This window comes from Dryobates pubescens, chromosome 2, assembly GCF_014839835.1.
Source record: "Dryobates pubescens isolate bDryPub1 chromosome 2, bDryPub1.pri, whole genome shotgun sequence".
In the NCBI taxonomy this organism is placed as follows: Eukaryota; Metazoa; Chordata; class Aves; order Piciformes; family Picidae; genus Dryobates; species Dryobates pubescens.
In genome coordinates, this window is record NC_071613.1 from 27557806 (window position 1) to 27575391 (window position 17586).

Consider the following 17586-nt stretch of genomic DNA (forward strand, 5'->3'; position numbering starts at 1 on the left):
CTGTTTATTTTATGCTGTCCCAAATGTTAAGCTTTTGATGTGCTGCAGCTTTTTGACAACTAGCAACTGCCCAGTAGAAGTTGCCAAGAGGAAAAGCTGGAGGTTTTGGCAGCTGGGTGGGAACAGATGACAATCTTGGAATAAATGGGCAAAAGTACTGGGTTTTGTTGTTGTTGAGGAAGTAATGAAGGCTTTTGGCAGTAGGAAGAAGATGCATCTTTCAAACATTGTTTTAGGGTTAAGGACAAAAGTGGCATGGCATTTCAGGGAAGGCAGATGAGTGTTGAATCTCTTACTCCTCTTAACTTCAGGGCTGCCCCACAACATGAAGTTCAGTATCTGTTCTGGCATCAGCAATGCGAGTGCCACTGTAGCTCAAAGCTTTTGCTGGTCTTCTGAAGAGCAAAATAACTCACAGTAGGCACTGGACCTGGTGCTGCTGTTTGTTCTGAGCTTGAGTGAACTGTGGTGGCACTAATCTTAGAATTATTTGTTTGGGTTGCCTTCAGGTTGAGGATGCTTTGTCTTCCTTTGCAATCTTAAGACTTTTCAGTTATTTAAAGTTAGAGGTGAGGCTTCTTTTTTTGTTTTTCTTATAAGCCATATCAGAGGTTGGAATTTGACCTTCACTACTCCATGTATAATTCTGCTTTGCTCATAGAAATTATGCTGCAAAGAGAATCCTTTCATAGAACCATAGAATCAATAAGGTTGGAAAAGACCTTTCAAGTATTGTAAATAAGAGCTGGTAGATCAGACCTGCTTGTCAGCCACAGTCGACATTTTCATTCTCTGTCACAGCCTGATCTGAGTATCCAACTTCTTAATTAGGTTTTGGATAACTTCCAAGATTGATGCTTGATGTCCAATTATATCTGCAGTAAAATGACACTTAGAAGTAACTAGCACTTCCAGATAAGAACTTCCCATGATCTGCTAGAAAAATTCAAACCCAAGATGTTATAAAATACTTCAGCATCAATAAAATAGAGGAACCCAGTGATAAGGTCTCTTCCCAGAGTTTCTGTCCTTAAATCATTATAAGTGTTTGAGCTTTGTTCTACCCTTGGCAGAACTTGGCCATTGCAACATTGTCCTGTCTTTATCTGTGCATAATGCCCAGGAGTTTGAGTGTTCTACACACTTCACAGCACATGCAGTGCTTCTGGAATGACGTGTGGTTTTTCAAGACCCTCCATGTATGGGTCAAATTCTGATGCACAACATGGCTGCCAGTTGATACCAGTTCTTTGCAATTCATTGGAGCAATTTTAGATTTATACACTGGGAATATATGAGAGTTCATTTTGGGTTATTGGATTTTCTAGAGCTGTCTGGACCTGAACCCAGATGCTACCCTTGTGTCCCTGCAGAGGCCTTTAGCCTATGGACATGTCTTTCCATCATCATTCCCTAAAGGGGAGACAAGAGACACCAGGTACCTTTGCTGCCTCAAGGCTTACATGTTGCACCTGGTGGTGGCCCAAGCCAGAGCTTGTTGCTTTCTGGATGAGAGTGAAGTCAAGTATCCTTCACATTGGAATGGTCTGCCCAGAGCAGTGGTGGCTTCACCATCCCTGGAGGTGTTCTTGTGGTGTGTGGGCCTAGTGTTTAGGGACGTGGTTTAGTGTTGACCCTTCATTGGTTGGTTGAAGGTTGGACTGGATGTTCTTGGAGGTCTCTTCCAACCCTATATATTCTGTGAATCTCTGATTCTGTAATATCTGGATTTTGAATATTCTGGCTTGCACTTTAGCCTGGACAGCTGAAAGCACCCTGATGCTTTGGCTATCGGAGCCAAACCGAGTACCTGCAAGTCTGGGAGGGATTGGAAAGGCTTGTTGCAATTAGTAGCAAACCTATCTTGGTTTTTACTGGCTGCAGAATTAGGAGAAAGCTAAGTTCTGCTGAAAATGGAGCCCATGTATCACACTATCAGAGGCACATGTATTGTTTGGTGAATAATCCTTACTTGCAGTAGAAGAGCTCCACAGATAAGAATACAGGTATATTAGAGGTCATGCAGTTTCAAATTGACAGATGACTGAATTCCCCTGCAAGGACTAACAAGAAGTATGATGGTATGCTAGGCATGCCCCAGAGGACTGAGATGATAATATAATGTGAGGAGCAAAGAGAAGTTTTTAGTTACTGATGTGTAGGCATGAAAATCTGCACTGGTGAATCGCCTTTTTGCAATCATATCCAAAACTGAGTAATCAGACTTGAGGCCTTGTTGGGATGCCAGACTACTATATGTTCCGAGCTGTTTTTCTGCAAGTACATGGGGTCTCATAATGTATCCTATTACTTGTCATCCATGAATCATCATTTATTTTAACTGGCTAAATTGAGGAGCAAGGAGAATGAACTCCCCTAACCAGGGCATATGGGTTGGAGTAGTGGGTCACTTTTTATCCCTAGCCTACAAAACTGTCCTGACAGCAAACAGCAGTCTTGTAGATCTTCTTGTGTTACTGAAGGGAGCCAGCTTCCTCTTCCCATTGCAATTTCTGAAGTTTTTATTGCTACAAGTCCTACAGGCACTGGTAAGAAATTTTAATACCCACCAAGCTGCCTACAGTGTACCAACCAAAGGATAGTCAGACTCCATGTCACATGTGACGTATTACATCCCTTACACAAAACTCCTCATCTCTTTCAAGAGTGGATAAGGAGAAGATGAACTAAACTGTGACAAGAGCATGACAAGAGTTGCTTGCTCCTGCCTTGGGTATCCTTGGATGATTTTCTCACCAGACTAGTAGATGAAGTAGGAAATCACCACCACCTGAATTCAGCAGTTTGGTTTAATCTCTGTGCGTAGTGGTCAATATCTTGCTGCTCCCACAAAAACTGGTAGTTTTTGCTTACTGGTAAATAACTTTGTGGGAATGAAGATCAAAGAACTCTCCTGCCCCTCCTTGTGGTCCATCTTGCTGAAGTGGGAACCTTAGTCATTTCAGCCTGACTGTTTGCTCCAGGTCAGAGCTCAAAACAAGAGAGTTGGCCTGAAAATTGTTTTGGCAGGGCAGGAGTGAAGAAAGCAGGCTGGTATCAAAACCTTTCCTCACCGCTCCCTGGGTGATTTGGGCCAGGAGAAGGGAAGGTCGCATAAGGTACTTGGCAGAAGCTGGGAAGTGCATATGGGAAAAGACACTTTGTTGATGCCCACTGTTGCCTGCTCTGGCAAATACAGCAGCAGGTAGGGTCCTGGCAGGGGGTTAAGGAAGGGCTGTGGCCGTAACCCCTCTCCAGGCTTTGTCTGCCATGCAGATTATGTGGAGGGCTTTTCTGGCTCAGCGTTGCTAGGTTCTTCCCCCCTGTTGACTTGGTAAGAGGCTGAGGGGGGGTGGGAGGGAGGGAGGGACTGTATTATATTGTTTCTTTGAGTTGTTGGATTTTTTCCCCTCTATGGGGAGATGGGCTTGATCCACTGGTTTTGGATTTCAGAGGCAGAAGGCAAGACACGACCAGCTGGTGTCTTGAAATGGCACAGGTGCAATGGCTGCGGGAGGGGGAGCCAGGAATAATTACAGGTTTCTGAAGCATCAGGCTTTGCCTGAAAAGGGCTCATCGAGAAACTGCTCTTTATGGAAAATTAATGGTGAAGCTGGAAAAAACTGTCAGGCCCACTATTGTTGTCATGGGGTAGTTATGCCTTAAAGGAGCAGCACCTCGCCTCCTCTCCATGGGCAGCCCAGAGCTGGTGTGCAGCTTTCTGATCCCACAGCAATTGAAATTTCATGTCACTGTCATCAGATTTAATGGCCTTGAGTCCCTGTCTCTCTGTTTCCCGCCCCCCTCCCTTTCCATCACTAATTTGTGATTGTGCTTGCTCTTTCCTTTGGAAGTCTTTTATTTATTAGGCCCTAAACCTGTTTCTACCCCACTGGGTGAAGGATAAGTGGGCCAGAAAGCCCAAATTACATGATGTGTGGAAGTCAAAAGCATCACCTCTCCTTGTAGTGGGGTTTATTCCTGGAAGATAGTGGGGCACGTTGGAAAGTTGCTCACAAAATCTGTTAGGATTCTTCTGGGGAGAAGCCATATCCCCAGTTAAAGCTATGCTTGCAGTCACAGAAATGCACTGGAAAAAGAAAATGGAAAGGTTGCTTAAAACAAGTACTAACTGGTAAGTGTCCCACCTCCAGGCTTGTGTACAGACACATCACATACATTGTGCCATGCCTCTGTAAATAATCTACACACTAAAGTATATCAGGTCTCACTTGTATGTGTTGCTGTTCTATAGACATAAAGCTATGTCTGTTGTGAACTCTGAGAGTCATCCCACCACATTGTATCTGCAACTAGCAGTGCTGCTTTCTGGGTACTTTGAAAACAATAATCTTGAATTACCTGGCACTGCCTAAATTGCTGTGAGTGGGGCCTCTTTACCCATCTATTGATGGCACTTTTGTATGCAGAAGGCAGGAGTCTCTGTCTCTTGTCTGGTCATAAAAAGCTTTTCTTTCTTGATCAGATCCTGGACTCTCCAGGTTGAGAGGTAGTTGAGTTGGCAGCTCACACAGACTGAAAATTTTTGCCTAGAATCTCTTTCTTAATATCTTTAGAAATGTTCTCTGAGGAGTAATTTTTTTTAGAGGTTTCTTTAAAGTATTAGAATGTCTCTTTCTCCAAGTCCTATAAAATTGCAGTGGTGGTATTAAACCAACTAACCTTTCAGACAGTGAGAAATGAAAAATATCACTAATAAACTCCATGAAAAGCTTCTGAAACTACAGCAAATGATTTTTTATAAACAATAAAAGTTTATAATGTTGCTTATAGAGAACACTGGGAAGTGTGATGGTGCTTGGAGGCTTTATTGAAGCTAGCTGAGGGCACCTCATATTAAGTAGGAGAGTCACTCCATTGTCATGCTGATGAGTACTGCTGTAGAGATGCAGGAACACGTTTTTGTCAGCTTCTTTGCAACTTCACGTACTTTTTAATAAGGCATATTTGTTTGTGTGCAAGTCTGGTGTCCTGTACTCAGAAAGGTCTGTTTGACCAGTTGTGCCAAAACCCCTATAAAACAGAGAACAGGTCCCTTAGTCATTCCTTCTCTCAGGCCTTTTAAACAAGCTGTGGTGTGACTGAAAGTTTTTCTCTGTCTTGTATCTTACAATGATACACTTCATCAGATTTAGGAACAGATTGGGCCTCAGACAACTACCCAAAGTTAAATTTGGAGTGAAAGTTAATGTTTGTGAGGGGAGAGGAAGCAGTTCTTTGGAGAGGTGACTTTTTGTTTGTACATGGCCAGGTGATGGGGCCATTAGGATCATTTCATATGGAAGAGACTGTTGGACAGATTACACTTAAAGCTGGGAAGAGCCTGGTATCCATGGATTAATGTACAGTTTCTTATCAAAATGTGATGAATGCTTTCCTCAGGATTGTCATAATAATTGCTGCTGTATGTTGATATTCCCATATCCTGTCTCAGAGCAGCCTCAAACAAGAGCCAAGTCCTCATGTATCCCAAAGTGGGCCCATCTTGCAAGAAGGCACTGGTGCACATGAGTGCTGTTTCTGAATGGGTTTGGATCACGTTGTTTTTCTTCCTTAGGTAGGAGCAATACTGCAATCTCTCTCTAACAGTGGTTTCTCTCCCTCCCCTCTCCTGCAGACATGCCTGGAGCTGGAGCGATATCTTCAGACTGAACCACGGAAGATCTCCGAGACCTTTGGTGAGGATTTGGACTGCTTCCTTCACGCTTCCTCAGCCCCAGATGCAGAGGACAACATCCGACGGCTGGATCCCATCCTTTTACCAGTGGAGACGAGTACATGTGACAAAAGCACGAACATGGACATTATCCTCTCACGGGACAAGCTGTTGTCTGAGACGTGTCTCAGCCTGCAGTCCACCAGCTCTTCCACAGAAGGCTACACAGCCGTCAACCAGGCCCAACTCAATGCAGTAACCTCATTAACACCCCCTTCCTCTCCAGAGCTCAGCCGCCACCTTGTAAAAACCTCACAAACTCTCTCAGCAGTGGATGGTACAGTGACATTAAAACTGGTGGCCAAGAAAACGTCGCTCAGCTCTGTGAAAGTGGGGGTAGCAACAGCCACTGCGGGGACGATAAAAGGAGGGCAAAGTGACAGTGAACAAGGAGGTACAGGAGCAGAAGCATCCCCAGAAAACAAGAAGAGGGTTCATCGCTGTCAGTTTAATGGGTGCCGTAAGGTTTATACAAAGAGTTCCCACTTAAAGGCTCACCAGAGGACTCATACAGGTACTTGTGTAGGATGCTTCTCTCATCTGCTGCCACCTAACTGTAACCATCTCCTTTTATTCTCATTTAAAAAGAAAAAAAAAATCTTCTGAAACTCCAAGCTTCTATTTATGAAATAGGGCAGTGGAAAAGTATGGTAGACCAGCAGATGTACCCCATTGTTCAATAGAACAGAGGAATTCACTGTCTACCATTACCTCATTGGGTTTTCATATATCTTATGTGGCTTGATGCAGAGTAATTTTAGGATACCTGAGACAAGTCGATGTATCATTCATTTTATAACTCTGGGCATGCCAGTTTGGGTTTTCAGCACTCACTTCCCCCAGACAGCTTTAAAAATGTTAATTTTAGTTGTGTTAGTTGCTTCAAATATAAAATAGAGTGGGTGAGTTTTGTTGCCTTTTGTATGGGGAAAAGAGAAAAAAGTATTTCACATCTGAGATGTGTGGTTTAGGAGCAATCTGTGTGTAAGAGAGCATGTGTGTATATGCAGACATGCAGGTCCAGAGATGCATGTATCCTTGAGACAGTCACAATCTTGGACTTCTCTGGTGATAAAATACAGTGGTGACAAATGACAGAATGTGTGGACTTTGAATGGAATAGTGCAGGTAGAGAGGGAGGTATGGAAAGATATCAGGCTGTTATTTGGGTAACGTTGACTAATATTGCACATAAGCTACACTGTGTAGGCTTCTTAAAACAAGGAATTGGCTCAGGTTTGGTTGTTCAGGATCCCCACTCTCCTGTCATTTGTTCATAGTCCCCAGTAGCTTTTGGGTTTGTATTCATTGGCAGTAATAGCTGTGCAGTTTGCGTGTGTTGCTGCTTTGTTCTAAGCTTCGCATGTGATGAGAGATGATAAATTCCCATTAGCACTGTCTTATCATGTGATTATTCTTCTTTCCAGAGGGATTGCTGTAATCAGTTTTCTCCATTTTACTGTAAAATGTGTGGTCTCTTATGATAACTGCACATTTAATTCACGGTCTTATCATGCAGGCAGATTCCTAGAAGCAAGGTTCTTCCTGCAAGGTAGAAAATAACATGTTGGATCACCGCAGTAAATCAAACAAATGTGTGGGTTGTTAAGAGAGCTGCATCCATCAAATGCTAGGCAGCCCCATAAAAGTTACATGGTCTGAAATATAAATCATATTAAGACATTAAAGGCATTGGTTTTGATCTTTTAAAATGGGTTTTCTAATGCTTTTACTGGGGATAGCCACCTTGCCAGGAGTGACCTCACTTGTGATCTAGTGATTTGAAAGCCAGTGAAAGTGGTGCAGTCATTTTAAAATCTGCAGCAATGATGTCAGGAGACTCCTTGTAGCTCCAGTGCTGCTGTGAGGCTGGACCCTGCCAGAGCTGTTGAGGGGTGGCATCCCCACCAAGGCCTTCCAGCAGGCAATGGAGCTTCTGTGAAAGCATAAATACAAAGCATGAGAGCCACTGACACAGTGGTTCTTGTCTGCTCAGATGTGACCCCTGCTTTCCTCCTTGAGCTGGAAGTGATATATCTTAGACAGTTCTTCCTGAAGTTAGTCAAGGATGAGACACAATCACCTACAAAGTGTGAACTTGTGGAGTTTTTCACGTTTTGTAACCCAGTAGGCAGGGATGGGGACAAGAAGTCCTGAGAGAGCACTTGCATAAACTACACCACCTCTACCTTTTGGAGTCAAAATTTTGCAAGGTTTTGTGTGCTTCTGAACTCAGCCTTTGGTCTAGTTGAATGTTGTACCTGAGGTCAAAACCTTTCCCTTGGTAACATCAGTATGTGGAATCTTAGGTTTTACAGTCAGCGCATGATGAGAAACATTTTTTGCTCTCCCTGTGATACTTCTGCTGAATAGCCTTAGACTGTACCTAATGCCATTGGCATGCATGTCAATGCATGTGCCCGTCTGCAGCAGTGCTCAGCATGGTAATAAAGGCAAGTCTACCTTTGCTGGCAGCTGGGGAAGACCTGTATCAGACGAGACTGCAGCTCCCTGTTTCCACTCCCAGCACCTCACCTAGTGGGTTCAGCTACCTCCTGATCTTGCCAGTTAAACCATCAATGGTTTAACAAGCATTTACTAGTTTATGGCAGTGCTCCTGTTTCAATCCACCAAGTCCTAAGCAGATGGCATAGATTGTTAGGAAAGCGGGAAAGCAAAACACAAGACAGAATGCAAACCTGGATGAGATCTTCTCTCTTTGCAGCCATATAACCACTGTGTACCCCATCCTGTCCTAGCTATGCATAGCTGCATAGAAAACATTACTTTGTTCTGCAATGAAGACTGGGTACAGCCTTGTCAGTTTGATGCAGAACCTGGGAGCAGGTAGGCATCTGGTTCAATTTTTCTCTGTGAAAAGCAGATTGTCTAAATACCTTTGAACATTTGCATCTGGGGAGCAATCTGAGCAAAGTGAGAGGAAGGTGTGTGATAGGCTTATCAGACTACCCTATTTGAGTCCATAGCACAAAGTCATTCAGACCCCTTCATCCTGCTTAAGTGTTCTGTTCACTTAAGAAACACTGACCATTGGATGCCTTAAATCAGAGCTGGTACAATCAAGATATTGAATCTGTTCATACTGATCTCTGCAGTAGAGTTTCCTTGCAGGAAGCTCCTGCCTCCAATAAAAGAAAGGCACAGAGAAAAACAGCTATGGAAATTTGAGGAGACTGAATTATAAATGTCAGGGCTACCTCTTTTCCCATGTGTGCCTTCAAGGCTAAGGACAAGGAGCCCTTTTCCCCATCAGTGCTTTATTTTTTTGTGTGCCGTGAGCTGAGTTTGCTGTGGGTTGTGAATGCACCCAGCAGTGCCAATGGCCAGTAGCCACCTGGCTTGGTCAGTGGCTGAGCTAGAGGGTCCGAAATGGTTGCGAGATATTTTCCTTTGGCTGGTAGTTTATTAGTGTCATGCAAGAGCACTCTGCCAATGTGAGCTCCGTGTAAAGGGTGTGAGTGCCCTGACAGACAAAGAGCTCTCAGTGTGGGGTTCACAGGCAGGAAGGCAGATGCGGGCTGGTCACCCAACTTGCACGTGCAAAGTCCACTGCTGAATCAAAGGGATTTACTGCAGTGCATGAAAACAAGAAAACTATGGGCTGGGGAGCTGAGGGGTGGAAGGCGGCGGAAGGAGGTTGCATTCCTTTCGTTCGTATGTAAGGCTGACCAGACAGACGCTGGCTGGCGTTCCTCGCTGCTGCATGATCAACCCAGCTGGGCTGGAGGCAATACAGACTGATAGCAGCTTGCTAGATGGGAGACAATTTTCTGTTAGGGCTTTACTTTACTGGGGAGCTCAGAGACAGTTAGACCCTACATTACACTTGGTGCATCCCCCACATTATTCTCCCACATCTCATCACTATGAGAATCAGGACAGTGCCGTAAGACCCACCAATGTTTGAACTGGTTATGAAACCACCTTCTGGATGACCTTCGGAGAGGGAAAAACAATCATCTGTGTGGGAGAGAATTTAATCTGGAAGGGAAAGGGGAAAACATTGTCTGGATGGAAAGGGAAATGAAAATATTTGACTGCATTCAAAGTAAGCTGGGGCATCTAAAGTGAAGGGTGTGTAAAGGAGCTGAGAGCAGTGGAGGGACTTACTGTCAGAAGGCAGCAAAGAAGTCACTCAGGGGAGAAATACTAGATGGTCCTGTAAACAGGAGGAAAAGGTGAACTGTAGGTTTGGAAAGACCACACTGCTTATGTGAGGGTGAAGTACAAACATCTAAAGAAGGAGCCACCAGGACTGGCATGGTAATCCAACTCTAGCACATTCTTTCACAGTTATTCATGGAGCAGACATCAGTGCAAACAATGGCATTTTGTCTCTTTTGAGAGACAGAAATTTTTGTCCAGCCTTCACACATGCATGGAGATGAATTGCCAGTGTAATGGGGAGTGGAGAGGGAAGGAATTTGCATGAGCTAAAACCCATGCATAGTCATCAGTGCTTCCTAAATTAGAAAACAGTATAGTGCTGGCAAATGTCTGGATTCAAATAAGCCTAGAGGTGAGCTAGCCTGTGACCTATGGAAAGATTAGTTATGGGATATGGCTGTGTCTCCCAGATCAAAGACTTCCAGAGGAGATTTCTATCTTCTGACAAAACCATTCGTATCAGCCTTCCTTGCAGTAATATACAGGGCATGGTATGAGAAGGTATGGGTGATTTCTGGCTAGAGATAAAGCTTCACATATAAACCCATCAGGAAATACTGAAGATTGGGACAGTGATAAAAAAATGACCCTTAGGGTGTTCCGCCGAGGGTTGCAATTTGTAAGTATCAGAAGGGTTTGGGGTTTTTTCTTTATCCATCTGAACCCATGATCTGATACAACCTAAGCTGAAGTCTGAGAAGTAGCAGTTGGGCACCTCACATCTATGTTTAGGTTTCTAAAGTCTAAACAAGTGGGAAATACACATGTAAATAGATGTTACAAGTCTGCATGTGATCTTAAGATAGTACTTAAATAAGTGGGGCTTGTTTTGCATTGTCAGGACATCTTATTTTAAATTATATAGTTCTTTGATCCAAAGTGCTGGATGAGAGTAACTAAAACAAACAAATCTACCCTGCAGGAAAACAAATTACTACATTTGCAAGAAAAAGACAAGAGACACAAGAGTATTAGAAACTGCATTAATGAACAGGAAGGCTTTTGAGATGGGATTTAAAACAGCAGAAAAAAGCTTTCCTAAAATGTTGGAGATAAAGGGGAAATGTCCAGAATTTGGAAATGGTTGGAAAAGACCAAACTGGGAAGAGTAGGCTGGATGATAGATAAAGAAGATTAATACAAAGTAAAGGAGTATAAAATAAAGATGATCTGTGTTAGTGATACCACATGAATGAGAAGCCACTTTGCTGTATTGTGCTAGTGTGGTAGCACCTGTGAACAGGAAGCCAATTAATAAGCAAATAGCCAAGCACAGCACCAATTCTGCAGGATAAATGATTTTGAATAATAACTTAGGGAAAATCTTTTGGTAGAACAGTATAGATAGCACAGGAGAATTGAAAGCTAAAGCCCAAGGTTTTTTGTTGTACAGAGGCACATGGCTTTGTAGTGAGTCTTCAGCTATGTATGCAGGGCTGCAACCCAGCAAGGGAACATGGAGGATGCTGAAGCTCCCATGGCAGCGGTTGAAGCAACAGGCCAATTTGCCACTCAAAATGAGAGCAAGGAAACCTAGGGAAGGGGGTGGGGGGGAGTATGAGAAAAACCTTCATTCAGGGCTGAATTTATTTTTGGGGTGCAGCTGCATTGCCAAATTGAAAAGATCTGTTTTGTTGTGGGGCTGGGGGTTTTTTGAAGTTTTTTGGGTAAGAACATAACAAGAGTTTATCAAAGCTGATTAAAATAATCTCAACCAGATCTTTAAAACTTGCTGGTTTTGAAGCCTTTTAACCATTTGGCAAGTTTGGAGGGGAGTATTTCACTGTGGAGGGAGTGAGAGCTTAGGCTGAGGAAACTAACTTTGTGAACCTCCCATGCAGCAGGAGGACATGCCCTGCCAAAAGCAGCCCTTGCTTTTGTTCATCCATTACTTAGTTGAATTCCCAGTCCTGAGCTTCTGCTCCATCTGTTGCCAAATCAATAGCATAGGACAGTTTGGATTTGGAAATGTAAATAGGTATTGTTTGTTTGTTTGCCACATGAGATGATTTTTGGCACAAGGGCGATACAGGAAGTGATGTTTGCTGTCTATTCTGCAGCTGCAGGAGGGAGAGTGCAGGTGCCTCCCAGTGTTATGATGGGCTGCCTCAGTAAAGCACAGAGAAGCCATCTCCAGTTTGTCATCTAGTATTTTCTTTATATCCATATACACCTGAGCTCCTGTGAGGTACCCACGAAGGGAGCAAATGACAGGCATCACAGAGAAGGACTCAGAAGAAAAATCCTCAACCTGTCTCCTGCCAGTTTCACTTAATGTTGCTGCAGCACACACTGGATACAAACGGCAAGTTAACAGAGAGAAGTTAAGTTTCTCTTGTCCATTTGTCCAAAGCACTGGTGCTTCTGAAGTATTTGAGGTCACACCAGGCCTGAATGAGAGGTGCATACTCAGAGATGCTGTTTTAAGCTAAGGTGAACTTGCTGGAGGAAAGTGGCCTGTGTGGACTCAGGAGCTTTCCCCTCTCATCTCAAAGGTAGATACTAGGTTAGGTTCTTCCTAATCACAGTTGTGGGTATTTGAGTCTGTGTCGTATCTGGGCAAACAGTCAGCAGGAGATGAACTGCAAGAGTTCATGAAAGCTGACATAAATGTCTGCTAAATGTTGTTCCTCTGTATTCACCACTGGTGTGGCCACACCTTGAGTACTATGTTCAGTTTTGGAGCCTTCACCACAAGAAAGACATTGAGGTCCCAGAGTGGGTCCAGCAAAGGTAGAGGAAAGTCTGGAGAACAGGGTTTCAAAGAAACACCTGAAAGAACTGGGGTAGCATAGTCTGGAGAACTCTCTACAACTACCTGAAATGAGGTTGTAGTCAGGTGGGTGTTGATCTCTTCTCCCTAGTAACAAGTGACAGGTTCAGAGGAAATGGCTTCAAGGTGCACCAGGGGAGGTTTACATTGGATATTAGAAGAAACTTCTTCACTGAAAGGGTTATCAAAGACTAGAATAGGCTCCGCAGGGATGTGGTTGAATCACCATCCCTGAAGGTGTTTAAAAGACGCAGAGATGTGGTGCTGAGGGACATGATATTTAGGACCAGACTTGGTAGTTAGGTAATGGTTGGACTCACAGATATTTTCAAAACAAAACAATTCTGTAATTCTATGAAATACAGCAGCAGACATCTGTGCTTCTGCCAGGGATGGTGAGGTCCCAGATAAAACCTTGGACATTGTGGTGGTGGTGCCCACTGTATAGCACAGACCAGATGTGGGTAGGGAGATCAGGTCTGCATTAGCACTAGGAATAATGCTTGAAAAAAATATACTGAAAGATAGCTGAAGGGCAGGCTTATGATGCAGAGAATGCAGGATGGATTTAATGAATAAAATAGTTTATTTCTGTTTTGCTGCAGTTATGGAGAAAGTCTGTATGTCTTCAGAAAACATCTGTTTAACACCACTCTCAAAAGCCACTTGGTTACCACATGTCAAGCAGTGAATGGTTATGTGCTGCAATAGATTGAAAGAAGAGACAGGCATGTCAAGCGAGGGCAGTTTCAAAGATTAGTGCAACCATTTTGGAAAGGGGAAGACAAAATACTATGTGGAACCTACTTTATCCACAGGTCTCTGAGAGTGACCAAAACCTTTGTATCACTGCAGAACCAAAATCTTTCCATGATAAGAAGGCTTAATAAGAATTAAAATCCTTTAAAGTATTGCAGGCAATTTGCAATCCCAGCAGTCACCATTTGTGGGTAGGCACCTGAGGGTTGTCTTGGGCAGATATGCTCCTGAAGCTGTCTGGTCTTCAAAACCTGGCACTGAAAACTGGGGCTATGAAAATGGAATGCTGAAAAAGCATTTGCAGGTGTGTTAAATAAGCTAATGATGACAAGCATTTGTTTCATGATAAATCAGATCCCCATCTGAGTTCTGAAAGAAAGGTGTCCTCATTGTATGTATGATAGTGCACAGTCGGAGGCTTAGCAGGGATTGATTCCTTCTTCCTTGTATGTCTGGACTCTTACCACTGACAGAGACAACTTCATAGGTTAGTTAGACAATTTTTCAATGTCATTCTATTTTTTTTTTTAATGAAGATGAATGATCATCACTGCACTAGAAGCTTGTATTAGTTCTTGGAAATGAATGCTTTCAAATTACAGGCATGTGCATCTGCGTGTACTTTTATTCAATATATAACTGCATGGAATAGTATTATGGTTAATTTTGCATAAACTTCTATTTGGACATCATCTTGTTGGTAACCTGTAACTTTGTGGGGCTTCTCCTCCATAGTGAATTTTTCTGTATTTGGTCTTTTTCCAGTGTAGGTTGCTGTTTGTTATTTTACAAGTTGAAGGGAAAATACTTGGGTTTTAGGCGTATGTGGCATGTATATTGAGGAGGGGCAGGAGTGTGACACATTTAGCTAAAATCTTGGTTTATGTAATGGAAAATAGTCTTTCAGTAGAACATTTCTGAAAATATCTGGGTAAAAATCAACTTGAATAGACTAAGTTCTGATCTGTTGTGAACTTTGATATGAGTGTGCTACATGCGATATAATTTTCTAATGAATTCTTTGCAAACCCCACAGAATGCTAGAGGTGATTCTTTTTCTGGGCTTCCTTTGGCTTTGAATGTGTGTTAGGAAATGTGTTTTGTGCAGAAAACCTCTCATTTAAAAAGTGTTTCTCGCCAAAGATGCAGTGGAATTTCATAGTACATTTGTGTCTTCCCTTAGTTACACCATCTGGCAGCACGAATTACCTGGCTGATTTCTAACTGGGTGCTTGTCTGTCCTTAACTCGAAGGGAGGTACAATAAATTGTGCCTTTTCCAAAAATCCAGGTGAGGAAACTTCCTAGTTGATAGAATTAATTATCTTTATTCACTGCCTTGTGCTCTTGAGAGCAGACCGCTTGGTTCACCAAGGTTTGCTGAGCAGTGCTGCAAAGACCTTTGTACTGAGCCATATTCAGCACGAGGCAGCAAGGAGCTCCTGTACCACCAAGCACAGCTTGCCACCTTTGGCCCCAGGACAGGGAGAAAGCAGCAGGAAGGATGAAATCTCCCTCAAAAAAATCATGTGCCTACCACTGTGTAGGTAGCCCTGCTCTGACACCATGACAGACTTCACTGGGAGAACTTGCCAGTGCCTTTTTTTTTAAGCTCAGGCATACAATTTTGCTTCCACTTCCACCCCTAAATTAAATACACTATCCAAATGAATGAAAGCAAGCATACTGGGTCATTGTCTTCAGGGGTTTTTTTGGTGTGGTTTTGTGTGTGTGGTGTTGGTTTTTTTGTTGTTGACAAAACTGGGAAACAAGAAGGGGAATGTATTTTATTTTCCCCTTGTGTTGTTTCTGCCAGTGTGCTTAAGGTATTTTTTTTTTAGTGATATTTCTCTGATTTTTCAGTGGCAAAAGGGAGAATATGAGGTGACATGTAAATGGTGTGAAACATCATCACTGTGATAGGTAGAATAAGCAAACCCACACATTCATTAGCAAAACTGTGGAACAAAACCATTTAAGACGTTAGCATTTGGAAAAGAGAATGTCCGTTACTCTTCATGTCTTTTTTCATCAGTTCTAGTTCTTCATACCTGGGTCTTATCTTTTGCCTGGAATATATGCCTTTACATTTTGCCTGCGATTTCTCAGAAACTCTTGGCCTAAAAAATGGGTGTCCTAAGAGCAGGTCTTGGATATGTTGCTGTAGATATGTAAATATGTGCTTTGTCCCATGAAGGGATGTCTTCAGTGTTTACCCTCTGGGATAACTTACAAAAAACAAAGGGGAAAAAATATATTTCATGGTCCTGGCAAAATCTGACCCAATGCACTGCTGAATTTTTCCTCTTCCTTTTTCATCTTCCTTTTGCTATTGCTACTTTGCCTTGCATCTCTGAGCTTGCAGAGCTCCGCTGAATCTGAAACTAAAAGCCCTTATTAGAGGATTTTTTTTTTTTTTTAAGTTCTTGCCACTCCTCTGGGGACCAAAGTAATGGCAGCTTGAAGCAGCAGAGAATGCGTAATTAGGGCAAACCGCGATGCCTCGCCTGATGGGGAGAAACAGGAGGAGAGGAGGGGAGGTGCACGCAGCCCGGCATGCACAGGCTGTTACTAGGAGACCCGGCACAAAATGCGTGAGATGCAGGGTGCTAATGGGCCAGCCCGCCGCCTGGGTACCAGCCTGACCTGCTGCACAGCTGCTTCTGCCTGCCTGTTGCCAAGCAACTCCATCTTTTTTCTTTCTTCTTTTTTCATTTTCTTAATTTTCCTCCCCACCTCATTCACTTATTCTGGAGGCTTAATTGGCTACTTTTGCTGCTGGTGTTGTTGCTGGGTTCCCACCTGGGCCTGCCACTCTGCTGCTGTCCCCAGGGCTGGGGGAGGATGTGCTAGCAATTAATGGGGCAGAAGCACAAGTTGTGCGTCCAGGCTGGCGCCAGTATCCATCCCCCAGCCTCACTCCCCACCAGCCAGGAGTTTCCAGTGTTTCAAAGGCTTTATTCCTCTCAATGTGAGTCTTGCACAGACCCAGGAAGTCTTGTATAGACTTGGGAAGTTAAACCATAGTGTTCGTCTCCACCTTTAGTGCTCAGCATGTATGGTGATGGACATTGGTTAAATTTGTCCTTTAAGTAGAGAAGAAAATGGAAAATTTCCATTTCTTTGAATGTTTCTACATGCTTTGCTTTCCCTGCTTTTCAGCTGGGGAAGTGGGCTTTGTGGATACATTAGGTGCTTGTGTGTGTCTAAGCCATAATGCTGCAAAAATGCATTTCTTTTCATGTCCTGAATGGCTACATGCTGAAGACTGCTGCTGGCTCAGTAGACAAGCTTTGGCAAAGACCCTTAGGGACTAATCCAGAGTTTTGAAGTTTGTAGAAAGAATGATTGGACATTGGGTCTGGTTCTTAACCTCATTCCTCCCATCTCTAATATAGACATGATCAGAGCTCTCTTTCTATGAGAGCACTGCTGACCTTTCAGGATGGAAGGAACTGTACATTGTTCATGGAAATGTACTGCTTTTACACTTGATCATCCCTGCCAATCTAAAAATAGGTACAACCTTCTCACATTCTGTATTTCACAATCCTGTCACATTCCTCTTCTGCCCTGTACTGTCTCCTGCCAGCTTTTCTCTTGTGCTTTGTCACCATCTCAAAGGCTTCTCCATCTTTCCAGCAGATGACAAAAATGTGAATAAAACACATTTTCTTTTCTTTTTTTTCTCCTTTTGCGTCGAAAGCATTGGTAAGCCACTTAAGCACTGACCATTGTCGCCTCTTGCATTCCTTTGTAGTAATAATAATAATAAAGCTTTCTCTGCTCTAACAGAAATCAATTAGGAGTATATTGAGAAATGAAAGGCTCAGAAAAGTATCTGAAATTGATTTTTGTAATTAGTTTTACTGGTTGGTGGGTTGCACACACGTACGCTTAGATGTTAGCATTGATCTCCTGGGCATATGTGTATTAAATAGCCTGCTCTTCCTTTTTGCTAAAGAAATGATCATACTAATCTTAAAAAGAAGGTGATGCTGGTGTGTGCTGAGCTGCAGCTGCTCACTAGCTTTTCTATAACCTCACCAGCTAAGCGGCTGCCTGAGCCGTGTGATGGTAACTTGCTGAATCTGGGGTGAAAGTGGGGCTATTTAACAAGCAGCAAGGCT

The 17586-nt window shown here is 43.1% G+C and overlaps 1 protein-coding gene across 3 annotated transcripts in view; it reads left to right on the top strand.

Annotated features, from left to right (window-relative positions):
* KLF7 (KLF transcription factor 7) overlaps positions 1-17586 on the top strand; it is a 412385-nt gene that overhangs the window by 21529 nt on the left and 373270 nt on the right. For all 3 annotated transcript variants that reach the window (XR_008462881.1, XR_008462883.1, XM_009899053.2), the window contains exon 2: positions 5639-6251. Coding sequence is in view for 1 of the 3 variants with exons in the window: in XM_009899053.2 (XP_009897355.1) it covers positions 5639-6251 (613 nt within the window). In the remaining 2 variants the exon portion in view is untranslated. The remainder of the gene's footprint in view (positions 1-5638; positions 6252-17586) is intronic.